The sequence below is a fragment of the Corvus cornix genome, chromosome 4 (assembly GCF_000738735.6).
Source record: "Corvus cornix cornix isolate S_Up_H32 chromosome 4, ASM73873v5, whole genome shotgun sequence".
Taxonomy (NCBI): domain Eukaryota; kingdom Metazoa; phylum Chordata; class Aves; order Passeriformes; family Corvidae; genus Corvus; species Corvus cornix.
The window spans coordinates 20,869,493-20,884,925 of record NC_046334.1 but is presented as its reverse complement, the minus strand read 5'-3'; the positions used below and the strand labels follow the sequence as shown (position 1 = coordinate 20,884,925).

The 15,433-nt window shown below is 39.4% G+C and overlaps 1 protein-coding gene across 9 annotated transcripts in view; it reads right to left on the bottom strand.

The window, feature by feature from the left end:
* The window catches only part of PDLIM5 (PDZ and LIM domain 5), a 125,493-nt gene that overhangs the window by 30,919 nt on the left and 79,141 nt on the right, over positions 1-15,433 (bottom strand). For 5 of the 9 annotated variants that reach the window (XM_039550476.1, XM_039550480.1, XM_039550481.1 and 2 more), the window contains 7 exons: positions 15,188-15,217; positions 13,380-13,514; positions 12,480-12,596; positions 8,962-9,150; positions 8,009-8,095; positions 7,090-7,245; positions 6,125-6,256 (listed from right to left, as the gene is read on the bottom strand). The exons of 1 other annotated variant lie outside the window; for it this stretch is intronic. In XM_039550476.1, coding sequence (XP_039406410.1) covers positions 6,125-6,256; positions 7,090-7,245; positions 8,009-8,095; positions 8,962-9,150; positions 12,480-12,596; positions 13,380-13,514; positions 15,188-15,217 — 846 coding nt within the window. The remainder of the gene's footprint in view (positions 1-6,124; positions 6,257-7,089; positions 7,246-8,008; positions 8,096-8,961; positions 9,151-12,479; positions 12,597-13,379; positions 13,515-15,187; positions 15,218-15,433) is intronic. 3 more of the 9 variants (XM_039550479.1, XM_039550478.1, XM_039550482.1) reach the window with 3 other exon arrangements.

Below are 15,433 nucleotides of genomic sequence, written 5' to 3'. Positions count from 1 at the left end.
TGAAGCCATCACTCTGACAGAGAGGATCTTGCTGGCCTCAGGGCAAAACTTCTGACATAAGGACTTTCTCCTTATGCAATACCCTTTGTATTGTGCATCTGTTTCTTTAAATCAAAAATTGAATGAACTCAAGCCACCACCACAGCCTGCTAAATTAACAGGCAGGCTGCTACTGCAGCTTGGCAAGTCTCTGCTGTGTGATACTGCCCATCTATGGCGGGCTGCACAAAATAATGCACCATTTTTCTGGAATTACAGCCTCCAATCACACAGTTGTCTGGGAGTGCACATGCAGTGTTCTCTGTAGAAAGACAGATCCATCTTTGTCTCACTTGCAAAGATTCACTGCACCCTCAGGAGCACCTCCCTCATGAGATGTTCAACCTTTTAAATGCTGAACTTCAAATTCATGCTGCAAAGTTCATTCCTCAACATTCTACTCCATGTTTTTCTACACTGAGAAACACTCAAACTCCAGTTATTTTTATTCAACTTCATAAATTTAGTGATGGATCTTTCCAGAAGCACACTTATCTTCTACAAGTTGCTGTACAATGCCCACAATTAGCCCCACTAATATTTTGCAACTCACTAGGATATTGTACAGTGATGACCCAAGTTTCACCATCTAGAAAACACATGATTTGAAGAGACAAAAAAATAGACTGAAATTTAAGAAAATATATGTGGTATGGAAGAGAGCTCCCACCCGCTTTTCAGTGTCATCACTAGGAAACTGAGGGAGGAATGATAAACCTTATGTATTTACCAAGTTCTGTGTGAGTACTTTCTCAGACTTCGCGGCTGACACTCATGGGTCAGCTTCAGGTCAAGAACACTTCCATGTCAGAATACTTGTACTATTATTAATGACACACCTACCTTCTGCCTCTAGCATTAACATTTTAACTCTGTTCCATAACTCTTAAACTACTCCTTCTCCACCTGATGAATACTTACAGCAAGAATCAAAGTTTTCCACAATGAAAACAAATGCAACCAAGACTCACATCCCTGCAAGCCAACACTTCCTGCAAGATGTGAATGCTCTGCCTTCAAGCTTTGGGCAAAGGATTTTAACACTGCAAGAATGAAGGAACAGTGAAACACAAGTCTGTCAGACTCAGTCTAGTGTCCTGAAAACCCATGAGGAGTTTGATTAATAACCTATGGGAAGATTAATCAAAATAATTCTGGAAGTGTGTTGCAAGGGAAACAGATTGCAAAAACAGCCCAAGAAAAATGTCTGGCAAAGAAGCAAGCCAAAGACACCTCTCTATTTTTCACATATGCTAGCTTATGCTTAACAGACACTCCTGAAATTCCATGGAGAGCAGCTCCTACCACACAGTGGAGCCTTATTCTAAGTGTGCATGGAAAGACTAAGTGTGTGCATGGAAAACAAACAAATTTCTGGGGAGCCAGTTGGAGGCTTGGGGGGACACACAGGGCTCCAGTGCCAGTGCAAACTTTATTCAGAGCTCACAAAAGGCTCCTCAGACTTACCCTGTCTCCTGGTCAACAAAAGCACTGTGGAAACTGGCAAAAAAACCCTAGAAAAAGCAAGTAATAATTCCTCCTTCTGCAACAGAGGAAGTGGGTCCAGGTCACACATGATGTAAGCACCAGTTTTCAGAGACCAGGCTGAACACATTTCAGAGGCATTTAAAGAAATTTGCACTGGAAAATCCTTCTGAATGTATTTAGAGGTTTTGATGCTCCTCCCTCCATACCCCCCAAGAAACCCCAAACACACAAAAAATCCCACGAAAAACCCCAAAATCCCAACCAACGAACCAAAAGAACCCCAACAAAATAAACAAACAAAACAGAGAAGGAAAACACATGGTCTGGAGCTATAGATGCCTAAACCTCCTCCATCCTTCCATGGCAACTCCTATATAATGCTGCCTAGAATTTGTTCACACAAACTTTAGGGAAGTTAATAATGTGAAATGTTGTTATCAGCCAAAGGAGAACCTACTAAATAACTGAAAAGGAATTGAGCCTGCTGTCACGTAACTTCTAAGAGCATTGAAGTGATAACAAGGACCAAGTCTCTTGGACTTTCCCAAGCAGGTTCAAGGGATTTGGCTGGACTTTCTCCTTATGCAAGCCCAAGACACTGGCTATCCATCTGTAAAAATTATCAGCTGAGCCCTGAGATCAGTCTGATACATCAGTATTTTACTAACAGTTCTGTGGATATAAATGATAGCTTAAGTAGCTTGTTAAACTAACTTGTTCTGCTGTCCAGAACAACTGTGGGAGTAAGGAACCCTGTGGTGTGAGGAAATCCAGTGACAGGACAGGTCATGCAGTATCTAAGGGACAGTTTGTAAAGGCTTTCTTCAGATGGCCAGGAATTGGATCTCAGGTCTCAATTAGGTCATACAAATCATGTGATATATTTTGTCCAGTATCAAAATACACAATAGCTGAAGATATACATATATATAGAAAACCAGAAAAGGTAGGTATGAGAATGATGACAAAACTCCATGAACAAGGGAAATACAGATGGCTTTTTGCAAGGGTTTTCTGATGTAACAATAGAGAAACAGAATACAAGAAGCACTGAGTGCTGACCTTGTTCCCACCCCTACTACAAAGCCCGTGGTGTCAGTCAGTGTTTACATTTCGTGTTAACCTAACAGTGCTCCAGTATCCTGCAAGAAAGAAGAAATGCAAAATAAAGTAATAGAAAGAAAGAGCAGAGAAAGTCATCTGGGTGGAGGTATTTCTGTATCAAATTACCGGGAGGGAGTATTTAACCCTTCTGTAAGCAGTGCTCTATACACAGAAATAACTCAAAGCACCTTTCAGAGTAAGTATTCTCTCAGAGTTAACACCAGTGCTCATCTCACAAGGCCAGACTACCATTTTTTTAAAGGAGTTGAATGCAGCATAGTATCAGGTAGATAAACCAAAAGCCATGTCGAAAACAAAAGGGCTGCCAACACCCATTCTTGCTAGTGTTTCCCAAAATTTCACAGTGTTTCTACCTTGAGATTTAATTTTAAGGCAGAGCTCCAATTCTTGGACATGCAAGCTATTAAATACATCATTTCCTGTACTGCATATGTGTCGTTTGTTAAAAAACACACAAGCCCCATAAACTCAAGAACCCCTGTTGCCATTAGGATGAAACAGCTTAGTGAAAGACTGCATAGCTGCTCCACACCCCAAAAAAGCCCATTACAGAGGAGTCTGGTGGGGAAGAAAACATGTGGATGTTCATCACCATTACAGGCCAGTTCCTAAGTCAGAAAAAGGTCAAGTACTCTGGCAGCTACCAGAACAGAGCAGTTTAAGACAGCCAGCTTTTTGGAGCAGAGACAGTGAAGTGAGAGGCATAAAAGGGAAATATTTCTGGAGCAACCTTACTGCAGAACAGAATCAACACCCTGCTTTTGTTACAGCTATAACCTTCCTGAGTTTGTCTGCAGAGATAATGCAAAGAAGCCTAAGCTACCTTGGTAAAATAGATTCATTACCTTTTCATGGAAGTTATAAAAGATATGAAAGAGCCAGAAAACTCCAAAGCAGTTTATTCACTTGGCTTTCTTGGTTGAGCCAAATGTTCTTTTGAACAAGTTAGTCTACTGCATTCTGTCATATACTTGTCTCTTTAGTTATGGGACATAAATTTCAGCTCTCTTATCAACTGTTTTATTGTGGGATGAAGTGAGCTGCCATTTAAAACAACTTTTCAGCATTACATTCATTTACATATCAGAGTATGTCACTAGATGGATTGTAATGCAAAGACATTTAAATACCTAGTTTCTCACACTCAATGGGTGTATTTCTCTCAAATCAATTATTTTTTTTCCTGACACAATTGATTAGTTTTGCTTGATCTTTGTTGACATTCAATAAGAATATGTAGTTACTGACACTACGTTTATCTTCTTTTATCTCCTTTTCCTACATGTTTCTGAAGCCATACAGTAAAGCCTGTGCTCCTTTATTCAAAAGGACAAGACAGCACAAAGCTTAATTTCTTCAGCTCCATCTACTGGTAACCTCTCCTTCCTTACCAGTGCCAGCAGTTCAGGACTAAGGATGATAATATGGAAACCAGAAACCATTACCCTCATTTGTTGTATGCTATCTTCAGGGCAACGCTGGCTATTCCTGGAAGAATCCTTTTTAAAATGCAGTTTATGCAGAGCGTAACTTAGACTAACTCTCAGACTAACTGTACTGCTACATCACTGTCCCAAGTTTTAGGTCATATCCTGTTTGGGATGTCCCTAACAGCCAGAAAATCATATGCTTCCTTTATCACCTTATGCCACAGCCTTGTGGCAGAAACCTGAATAACCAGGATAACCTAGCTGTTGCAATGGCTTAAAAGAAAATTCATTTTTCACAAGTTTAAAGGTTACCTTTAAAACCCCCTAAGAATCCACGGATGTTTATTTCAAGTCATTCAACCTGGATCTTGATATATCCAATACTGATATGGTGTTTTGGGCAGGCTTATATGGTCTCTGTACTCCCAGTACACCTTCTGCCTCCCTGGCACATCTTTCTCCAGCGGTCAGTTGAAAGAGCAATACAGATTAAACCCCTCAAAAACTGGACGTTAACTATGCAAGAATGAAACCAGTTCTCCATTGTTTCCTGCCTTTTCCAACACACAGCCCCAGGTACTCGTAAGCAACAGCAACTAAATGGAGCCACTTTGGGAATCTCAACACCGAGTCCAACTCCAAAAATGAATCTTCAAGACCAGGAGAGTTTCCCCCCACCAGGTGAGCAAACAAGGGACAAACATAAAGCCAGTTTCAGATTCAGGATGGAGAAACTTTCCAGTCATGTAACAATCTACCTCCACTTGCCATAAACAATGCGCATTAGTGAGTCAAGGCAAAAAAGGGAAGTCAGAGAATTCATTTTCACCATTGTTACTGGCTCTACTAAAGTATCACAAAACAAAAACCACAGCTAAAGAATAAAGTCTTGCTGATGGCATGGCCTGGGCTTCACCTGTAGTGCACAGACAGGTATCAGAACTCCTCAAGAGGTTTTTCTCTTTTAATGTGTACATAAAAGGTTTTCTAGTAAAATCATTCAGTGGCAAAAATAAAATTAGCATTCAAGGCTGCATTATATCACCACAATTCTGTTAATGTTCCTTTTTTATCTTTTTAAAGTGGATATGCTACAAGTTAGAAATTTCGATACAACTTAAGATTGTTTGTGTCTTATAAACTACTATTTCCCCTCCCTGAGGTTAGGGCTACTTTAGCCTTCTCTAGACACTGAGACCACCTTGGAAGCCATGAAAAAGGAGGGAAAGAACTTATACTTGTTACTCAACACCTGTTTTGGCATCAAGTGGATCTCAGCTCTACTTCTACTTGGGCCTTACCTCTATATGGGTCTAACTCTCAGGAAAATGCAAATAGGCACATGAAAACCCACAGATTATTCCTTCCTTAGCACAATTTAATACACACTGCCCTGTAAAATAACCAAGTAGACTCCTGCCTGTGCAGCTGAAGTCATAAAAGCAGCTTTCCGCTGAAGCAAGCATTAACATCGCTGCGGTCAGGAAAGGAGAACAAACAGTCCTGTGCACTGAACAGAATCAGCGCTGGAACAAAGGGCCTAGACAGCAAATAATTTTTAAAATAGTCATTTTCTGGACTGCATGCCAGTCATTTGATTTTATACATTCAAAGTGAGCTTTGAAAAATAACCTAACGTGCCGCTTAGTTGCTCAAGGAACTGTGGCAAATAATTCACCTGCACAGAAGTTTCAAGCCAGAATCTCTTGTTTCTTCTCCAGCTGCCTCTGTAGAGTGACAGTGCCTCCCTCGGAGGCTCACAACACAACACAAGCACCACCATGCATATTAGAGGGCACTTGAAGCCAGCGAGGAAAGAAAACCTCTGCTTTACTATGGTGGACTTGCACAAACACCATCAGCAGGTCCAGGGTGCCAGATTAGTTCTGCAAAGAGGTGAAACCAGCAGGATTTGGAGCTGGTGACCTCGTATCAAAGACCAGGACAGGCACAAGCATGCAGACAACAGAAACGTGCTTTGAAGGAGTAGCCAGTTTCCCATGAGTCCTAAGTGCCAACCACACACCACACCTGGACAATACCTCTTGCTCTTTGGCAATTCCAGAGCACTTGTGGACTTCCTGGAGGGTGCACTGGCCTGCAGAGGAGGCTTAGCGACAGGCATGATGAGCAGGGCATCCAGGAGCGAGCGGTAGGCACTAGGTTCGTAGAGTCTAGCAAGCGTGTAAAAAGACCCCATAAACAAACAAGGTGAACACACGAAGTTCCAGATGGCTGGGACCACTGACAACCCAAAATCCATTATGAAAAGTCTACATGGAGAAGCTGAACCCAGGACAACTGATGCAGGAATTATGTCTAAATAAGCAGCCCACAAAGTGGAGGCTGCACAGTTAAGGGGAGGCACAAGACAACCCACTGAGGTGCAAGAAGAATTTGTTTCATATATTTTTAGCATTAATAAAGTAAAATAAAAAGTAATGAGAGAATTTTTTCATCTTTTTTAGTTTTCTGGTTTTGTGTATGCTTTCTAATGTACATAATTTATTAGCACCTTAGGATATCCATGTAATTTAGAAATACAAAAATATGGATATTATTGCATATTCGAAAATATTTTACTGATATGAATGGATGATTGAAAAACATGTCAAAAGGTTTGGTCTAAGCAAGCCTTTATAAAAAACAATACTGTAAAGATTTAGACGGAACTCAGCAAGCTATTGTTTTCAAGCATCAAAAAGTTCCTCAAAGTTACAGATTATTCTTTGTCATTCATGTAACACAAATGTTATTTACAGTTAATTTACTAACTGAACTGTAAAACAGGTATCATGAGGAACAGAATGGAAGAATTACTCACCAAGGTTCAGAGCAGCTAAGCTATAAATAGTGCACGGGAGCTTTGGACATATTCTAATGACTTGCCCACTATTGTGAAAGAGCCGATTGATTTCACAACCCTGCCAGGGACAAATTATTCTTGTGTGAACTGGAACCTCCTTAAACCAACCTATAAAACATTCCTTTAGAAGCTGATGTCTACCTGGCCCGGACAGCAATAGCAGCAGACACGGCAGCAGCAGCCATGCTCTTAATTTTTGATCTCTGCTCAAAAGGAGAAAGAACTGGAAGAGGAGAGGGCCCAAGGATTGGCAGGTTTCCTGAAGGATCTTCCAGCAGTACTTTTCCAGCACAGAAGCTTTGAGCCAACACAGGAGAGAACAGAGAAAGTAGGAAAGATTGACAGAGATACAGTACAATACCAGACCACATCAACCACTGGAAAGTTATGGAAGTTTCCAGTTCACAGAGACATCAGGCAATGTGTTAGCGACTTGAATACTAATACAGAGAACAGCAATTTTGATTTCACACACAAATAAAACTTTCCCCTCATCGAGTGAGCATTTAGCATCCGTCAGCCTTCAAATTCCCCATCCTAGACTCTGACTCGCACGCCTGGGTCCCTCTGAACCAGGGCCCAGAACTCTCCACATGGATCCATCTAAGTCTCCATGGTGTGGACATAATTAGCCCTGAAGATCATTTACCTTCTCCTCTTTTTCATAATAAATAGTAAACATAGAAAACTCTGGAATATTTGCTGATATAACTTCAGCAGGTCCACTTTCAGCAACTCTTACCAAATTCAGCGTGATCCTCACCCCTTTTCATTTCCTTACTTATTTTACAGGTGGAAAGGAATGTGAACAGACAAAAAAAAATGTGAAAAACCAGACTGGCTCCAAAATAACTTCTGCAATTTCTAACCTGTAACTCAAGATTATCCACCGAATTGCTGTGTATTTTTTAAAATAACTACAAAGATAGACGAAACACTCCGAACGCTTCAACACACCTACACGACTATATACTACTTCCCAGATTTATATGCAAAAGTACTGCCTGAATACCTTGCTTACACCTAGCAGTCTGCTATAGATATACCTTAAAAGATTTACCTTGTGTAACTTACAGACGATTTAGACTGAAAGCTTGAGATTTTATTGAAAGAATTTGTTTCACGAGTAGGCAGAGATGCTTCATGCCTGCCCAAAAGCAGCAAGAGAAAAAAAGTCATTAATCAAACACTTATTAGATCTCTGGCAATACTAATTACAGCTCAGGAGGAGTTCATTTAAGGATTTTTTTTAAAGCCCTCCTTACCCATAAACAAACAAACAAATATCCTGTAGTGTTAATTACTGACGAAAGCCCTTTCTTTCCTTTCCCTATTGGTAAAGACTTATATTCTGGATGTCCCATCACTACATAAGCTAAAGCTTGTACTCTTCTCCAAAAACTTTGGGCTACTGGACAATTTAAAAACACACATTTTGTAAACAAGGGTGACTATATTCTCCTCATGTCACCGACTTCTGCCAACAAAATCCAACTGACTCTCCCTCCTACTCATGACTGCTCTTCCTCCTCCATTGAAAGGCTGCTTTAATTTTTAAATTATTTTACAACTTTTGTCTAAAAGCTACTTAAATTTCCAATTACTATATAAATTTCTGAAGCACTAAGGGTCAGGAGACCTTTAAGCTGCTTCCTCTTGACAGCATCATCATCCAAAAAAAAAAAAAAATCATGTGAAATGGTATGGCTTTAAACTAAAAGAGGAGAGCTTTAGATGAGATATTAAGAAGAAATTCTTTACTGTGAGGGTGGTGAGGCACTGGAAAAGGCTGCCCAGAGAAGCTGTGGATGCCCCAACCCTGGAAATGTTCACCTCCAGGTTGGATGAGGCCCTGAGCAATCTGGTCTAGTGGGAGGTGTCCCTGCCTACGTCAGGAGTGTGTGAACTAAACGATCTCTAAGGTCCCTTCCAAACCAAACCTTTCTGTGATTCTGTGGGTGTAAAATTACAGATTCTGACTGCGCCTTTCTAACACAGCTGGCTGGGATGTACCTGGCAAGGGCAGGAGGCAGACCAAGGGCTGTTCCCACACGTGGGGCTGGAGAAGGCAGCCCCCCAGCTGGGTCAGCAGGCAGGGGGAACTCGGTGGTCTGTGTGGCCACAGCACATGTCTTGGGGACAGGAGGCACTTCATCTGCTGGCAAAGAGCTCGCTGCATCTCGAGCAGGCACGGTTATTCTCCTAGTTGATGTTAATTTCATGAGTAATTATAATGAGACAATATACAGAGAGGAAATTTCTCATTGGATTAAAAACACAAAACAGCAATAGAAAACTCTTTCTAGCTGGTATTCTTGCATCTTTTGTAAGAAGAGTGAGTAGCAGATAAGGGCTTTTTTTTACCTCCTTCTGTAGGAACAAAATAATCATGCCCTAGGAATCAGATCATGCTGAAAACAATTTTTGAGGTGTTTTTACAGCTAAAGCTTGAGTGCTTGTTTAACCACAAAACCAAACTATTTGGGTAGTTATTTAAAAGATAACAAACTTGAACAAGAGCACAACCAGCACATAAGAAACTACCTAGTGTAAGGAGATGACACTTCAGACACTGAGGCTACTTGGCTGCTGGCATTTAAAACCTGAATGACTGCAGGGAAGATGAGGTGTACACTTGCCTAAGACTTCCAAAGGGCTCTCAAACAAAAGTTCTATGAAATAAAAGAAAGCAGAAGGACAAGTAGCATTCACCACAAGAGAGCAATATTTCTCCCCCATATTTTACTTCCTCTTGCTTGTCATCACATCGAAACAACCATAAAAACTCACAGTTTTAGTACGGTCAGCCTGAGACCTCCTCTTTTTCCAGAGTACAATTTCTGCAGAGAATATTCTTGTCTGTCCACTTATCAGAAAGCACACAACAAAAATCAGGACTAATACCTATTATTATTTATTACTAAGTCTTTGTATCTATATCACGAATGATTCCACTAAAATAAAATATAAAAGTAGTTCTGCATGACTGTAGAAAGCATGTATATAAAATACAATCTGAAGACCTGCTGGCACTGCATCTGTTTTATATTAGTTACACACTTTCTCAGGAAGCACCAGATTCTGTGGTTTACACGGTCTAAAGCTGCCTGGATTACTTTTTAAGATGACTTCTTGCAACTTTCTGGAAAGGCTGTAATTGCTCTTAAATATTTTACTGTTAAACTTACAGGAGGACATTGCATCTATGAAATAGAGTAATAATACACTGTAACTTACAGTAGTTGGTTATATAGACATACAACTATTTAAGGCTTTCAATAAAGAACTACAATAAAAAAGCATTATGAAGTCTACCTTATAAGCAGCTCACTTAACTTTAATCTAGAAATCAAATCCAGATCCTTCAGACATTTCACAGCAAGCTTTCGCCTTCTTGGTGGTTAAGTAGAGGGTGGTACAATTTACAGAGCTTCAACCAAGAAAAGATGGAGCCCATTAGGAAAAGAAGGACCTGTGCCAGTCCTTGACAACAAATGCAAGGCTTCAGTATCAAGAGCAAGTATACTCACCCTTGGACAGCCTTGTTTTGCTCTACTAAAAGCCTGACATGGCACTCATGAATTGCTCCATGCAGACTTCCACTAGGTGCCATTTTATTAAAAAGGGGGTTTGAAGATCAGATTTCCCACTCAAAAGAGCATTATAAAAGCAGCAGCATCAGCTCAGTAACAAAATATAAACATCAACTATAGTTGCTTCACTGATGACCTCTCATTTCAGGGGAGAATCCAGACTACATAGCTTTATCAAATAATTTATGTTCTCCTTCCCACACTCAATGCTAAACCTTCCCTCAACAGCTCTGCAGAAGCTGCTCAAATTTTTGCCCTTCTTGAGCAGAAAATTCTTATCATCTACTTGTTTATTTGTAAAAATACTTTGGCTCTCATCCTGAAGCACCATGAACATAGCTGCTTTTCTGATTTCTCATTTTAAAGCCACTCTCTTGCTAGGTTAATTTTGCCAAACAACAAATTTAGAGCCATAGATCTTGAGTGAGAGCAGATTTAAATCTCCTTGGCCTGGACTCAGATGCAAAGATAGGATTTAGAGAAGACTCCTTGGTACTCAGAACACAGTAGCTGCAGTGGTAAATGCAAGGCATCTACAGCTCAGTAGAATCATAGAATGGTCTGGGTTGGAAGGGACCTTAAAGGTCACCTACTTCCAACCTTCCTTCTGTGGGCAGGGACAGCTTTCACCAGGCTTTGCTCAGAGCTCAATCCAGTCTGGCCTTGAACACATCCACGGATGGGGAAAGTGGGTGTAATCATACTGGAATTTCACTGGTAGACATGAAAATCCATTACTGAAGTAGTACTTTTTTTCACTGCCTTTTTCATCTCAGGTTTGCTGCTTAAAAAAAAAAGAAAATCACCAGGAGTATTGCCATACATCTTCTGTGTTTGTTTTTCATCTTTGTTGATTTAAGAGAATTTGCTGTTGAAAACATCACAACCAAATCTGTACTGTATTGGCTCAAACCAAATGTCACCATGAAGGTACCTACCAGCCCCTATCATCAGCCTGCATCCCTTCCTGCCTAAGCTCATGTTAGCTCATGAAGGTACTCCCAAGACAACAAAAATATCTTCAAAAGACAACAAAACAGACTTTTATTTTGATGTCAGATTTCTCCTCGTCTCTCAGCTAGTTGAGACTACTGCTTTAAAGGTTTAAAACTGGTCAATTCCAAATCTTAGTATTAGTTTTTCAGTTGCAGAAAGCCCACACAGGTGTGGCAACAGTATATTCTTGTATGCTTTACTCAAGCATAAATGTCTGTCTAGGGCCTGGCAGGAACAGGAACTGTTTATTTAATTCTCATTTTTACAGGAACAGTGTTGTTTCATGTTTTAACTGTGCATGCTACCTGGAACTCAAAAACCCCTGCACAATGTAACACAAACCATCAGAAAATGTTATTGACCTTCAATAAGAGTATCATAACCCTCCAAGCTACCATCACTGTCTTCTATCCAAAATTACTGTTGCTGTCTAGTACTCATAGATGACCTGCAAAACACCAGCAATCTGCCAAGGTAACTGCCAGTAAAACTGTGCAATGGCAGTGACAGGAAATTTGCTAGATAATCCCCTAGTTTTCTGTGACTGCATCACAGCACAACAGTGTGTTATTAATTAAATAATACACATTTTAGAAAATTACTTTTATATTTCTAAATCCATATTCACTTTTGAGTTGTTAAGACCATTGAAAAGCTACTCCATCCAAGTGATAAGGGTGGACACCCACTGACAGCGTACACACACTAAATAGTGTATCTTATTTTAACTAGTATCCATGAGACTGTTCATGAATTTCCTCATTTTTATTTAATTTTTCTCCTTCCCCCTCCTACCATTTCCAGGAAAATCCCTAGTCACAGCAGCTTAATTAAGTTTATTTTAAGCGAATGACATACAACCCTCTCTCCTCCAAGACAGACAAATCCAGTCTAGAACAGGGTAGATTGTTAACTGAATCAAAACCCCCGTTAATGATTTACCTCACAGGAGCTGGTGCAGCAATATGTTCAGAAAGTCTGGGAAAGGGAACACTGCCGGGGCAGGAATCTGCTTTTGGCAAAAGAGCAGCTGGAGGTTCTGGTCTAGCATTGTTTTCACTCCATTCACAATAATAAAACCAAGTGAAGACACACAGAGAAAGAGATTTTTAATCCACATTAAAGTAGGATGAAGAACAGGAAACACTGTGCATGAAAATGTTAATAAACTGAAAAGAAAAAAAGAACCTGAATCCCAAAAAGCCTCCAAAAAGACCATGAAATTTACAGTAAAGTACAATTAAGAGGATAAATGATGCAAAACACACTTGAGAAGCATCACACTTTCAGTGAAGGCTGAGAGTGTCCTGCTGCTTTAAAACTCAGAAAGCCCAGTAGCATTTGACATTTATAAAGATGGAACACATAGATTTGGGATTATATTATGTGATGGAAAACAACTCTAGAAAATACTGAAAGTGACACAAGTGTTAGTGGGACTCATCCCAAAGCTTTATATGCTTTTTGCTACAACTTTTTGGAAGTGTTAGTTTTGTGAACATTAGAATATATATTTCTCAATATTTTTCATATCCTTTCTTTGATTCATTTGTTATAGGAAAAAAAAAAATCTAGAAAATGTTGTCTTGGAGTGCTCTACTTGAAGAAAAGCACCTGCCAGACATATCACTGTAATACACCAAAAAAAAGTAAACTACAAGGTAGAGAGCAACCACAACAATAAGTTTTGAGCAGACTAAATTAGCCACAGGGGCAGGTATTGCTGCCTTTTTTTTTTTTTTTTTTCTTATTTTAGTATGCAGAATCAAGTATCTTATTAAAGCAGGGAGCCTTAAGTGCTGAAAATTATTGAACAGATTTAAGAATGACCAGGGAGCAGACCTCATAGGTGGTAAAGGTGTGGATGGAAATTCTGACGCAGGTGGCATCTCCAAAGTTGGGGTAGCTATGGAATTTTTATTCAAATTAATACAGGTATCCTGGCTTCCTGCTCCATCAGGTAGATCTGCAGGTATGCTTTACATAGATTTATCACATGGGGGAGAGAAAAATAAATGCATGGTTTTAAGACAGGTTGTTTCAAGACTGACCAAGAGTAGGACAAATATTTTCCAGTCACTATGGATCAACTACACTACAAATCTGGAAAATCCTCACTCAGGACAATGAATTGACTCTACAGTTTAAGGCCAAACCCAAATCTGGACCTGGTTGCTGCAAAGGAGATGGTTAAAAGTGTACATTAAAAAAACAAAAAAAAAAAGACTTGGAAATAGGGTAGTGCAGAAATAGAAATAATCTAAAACACAAACTTTATACAAAGGCTAGACATTGCCTTTCTGATTTTCAAGTAACTGGTTTAAAAGCTGCAATCTACACATTTCAGTGAGGGCTTTCTACGTCTATTTCCTGTCCTTCCAGCTGCTGAAGAGAAAAATCTATTATATCCAAACAAAAACGCCTAGTGGGTTACAGCTTAGAAATAAGCAATAATAAAAACCATACAGAGCATCTGTCTTGGACAATGGCTGCCTGAAAAGCTAAATATTATTAAATTGGGATCTTTTACTGAAGATTACTGATGAAAGAGAAGTTTCTATTTCATTGTCACATTCATATTTCTAGGAGATCTCCAAAATTTAAGCTTACTTGTTTATATAAAAAAAAAACCCACTCATAACATCTTTTCAAAGATCAGATGTATGCTGGGAATCAGACAAGAGCTAAGGCATGCTTTTCAGATACAAATGAAAAAGTGGTCCATTTTTGGAAACAGTAACAAAAAGTCCAAAATTTAATGCCAGTAAGTTCTGTGCAAGGGGATACTGGATAAAGAGATGGCATCTTTAAAGAAGTAAATGAAATTCATTTCACAAATTCATAAAATACTTTTGGAACTAGTGATTTTTTTTTTTTACTATTACTTTATATAAAACTAGTAATTTGGTAGTCTTTCTCAAACTACTCTCATATCCTCAAAAGATAGACTCTATGATGATGTTTCATTTTAATCAAAACAGAAGCTTCTACTCTTTTGATTATTTAGAGAGGGTTTTTTCTTCTGTTTCTCACTACAGCAACTCACCCTTCAAAAGGGTAAGAGCTGGTAAGATAGATAAACATAACGGTAAGTTTAATAACAACATGAAAGTATTTTCATTACCTAGGGACATCTCCAGAACATAACAATACCTGAAGGTCAAAGCATTCTGCCCTTAAAAAGAAACCTTTACAGAGAGTCTAAGTGATAACCTTTCTAATCTATCACAGTTTTCATTGCATTGATGTTCTCTGAAATGCCCACATTTCCTTCTGTTCATAAAGAAATTATATAAACCCAGCAAAACAATTTAAATACACTACTTCACATTCCTACTTTGATATGCAGTCCCTTATCAAATTATTATATTGTGGTGTATGTGCACTCAGTAACACACTTGGGTTTAGTAACAATACTCACTGCCAAGTTATGTGATGGGGGGCACGGAAATTACACTGATTGGCACTTCTCATCAAAACACTCTTCAGTGAAATTATTAAAGTGAATGTTTTCCCCTACTGTCCCTAAGGAGTTAACCCAAAAGGTGTGTAAGATGTGATATCCCTTGTTCCATCATTACCAGGTCAAATCTGTGCAGTGTTAGCCATCCACACTGGTGACTGTTAGTGTTAGATAACTTATCTATTACCTGAAGTCTCCATTTTCTGTTTGTCTGTTCCTAAAGATAAAATGACAAACACCATAAGCTACTGCTGTACTGTATAGCAGCATAAACCATCTGAAAAGGAAACACAAGCTTAAAATGGTTCCAAAGGTCTCTATTCTTTTCAAGTTCCCACATTGTGCAAGAAAAAAACAACCCCGCCAAGTCCTCTGCTGAAGCATCTGTTCACAGGACTAATTCCATCAAGGAGTGTGTAGGTCAGCTGCCTAA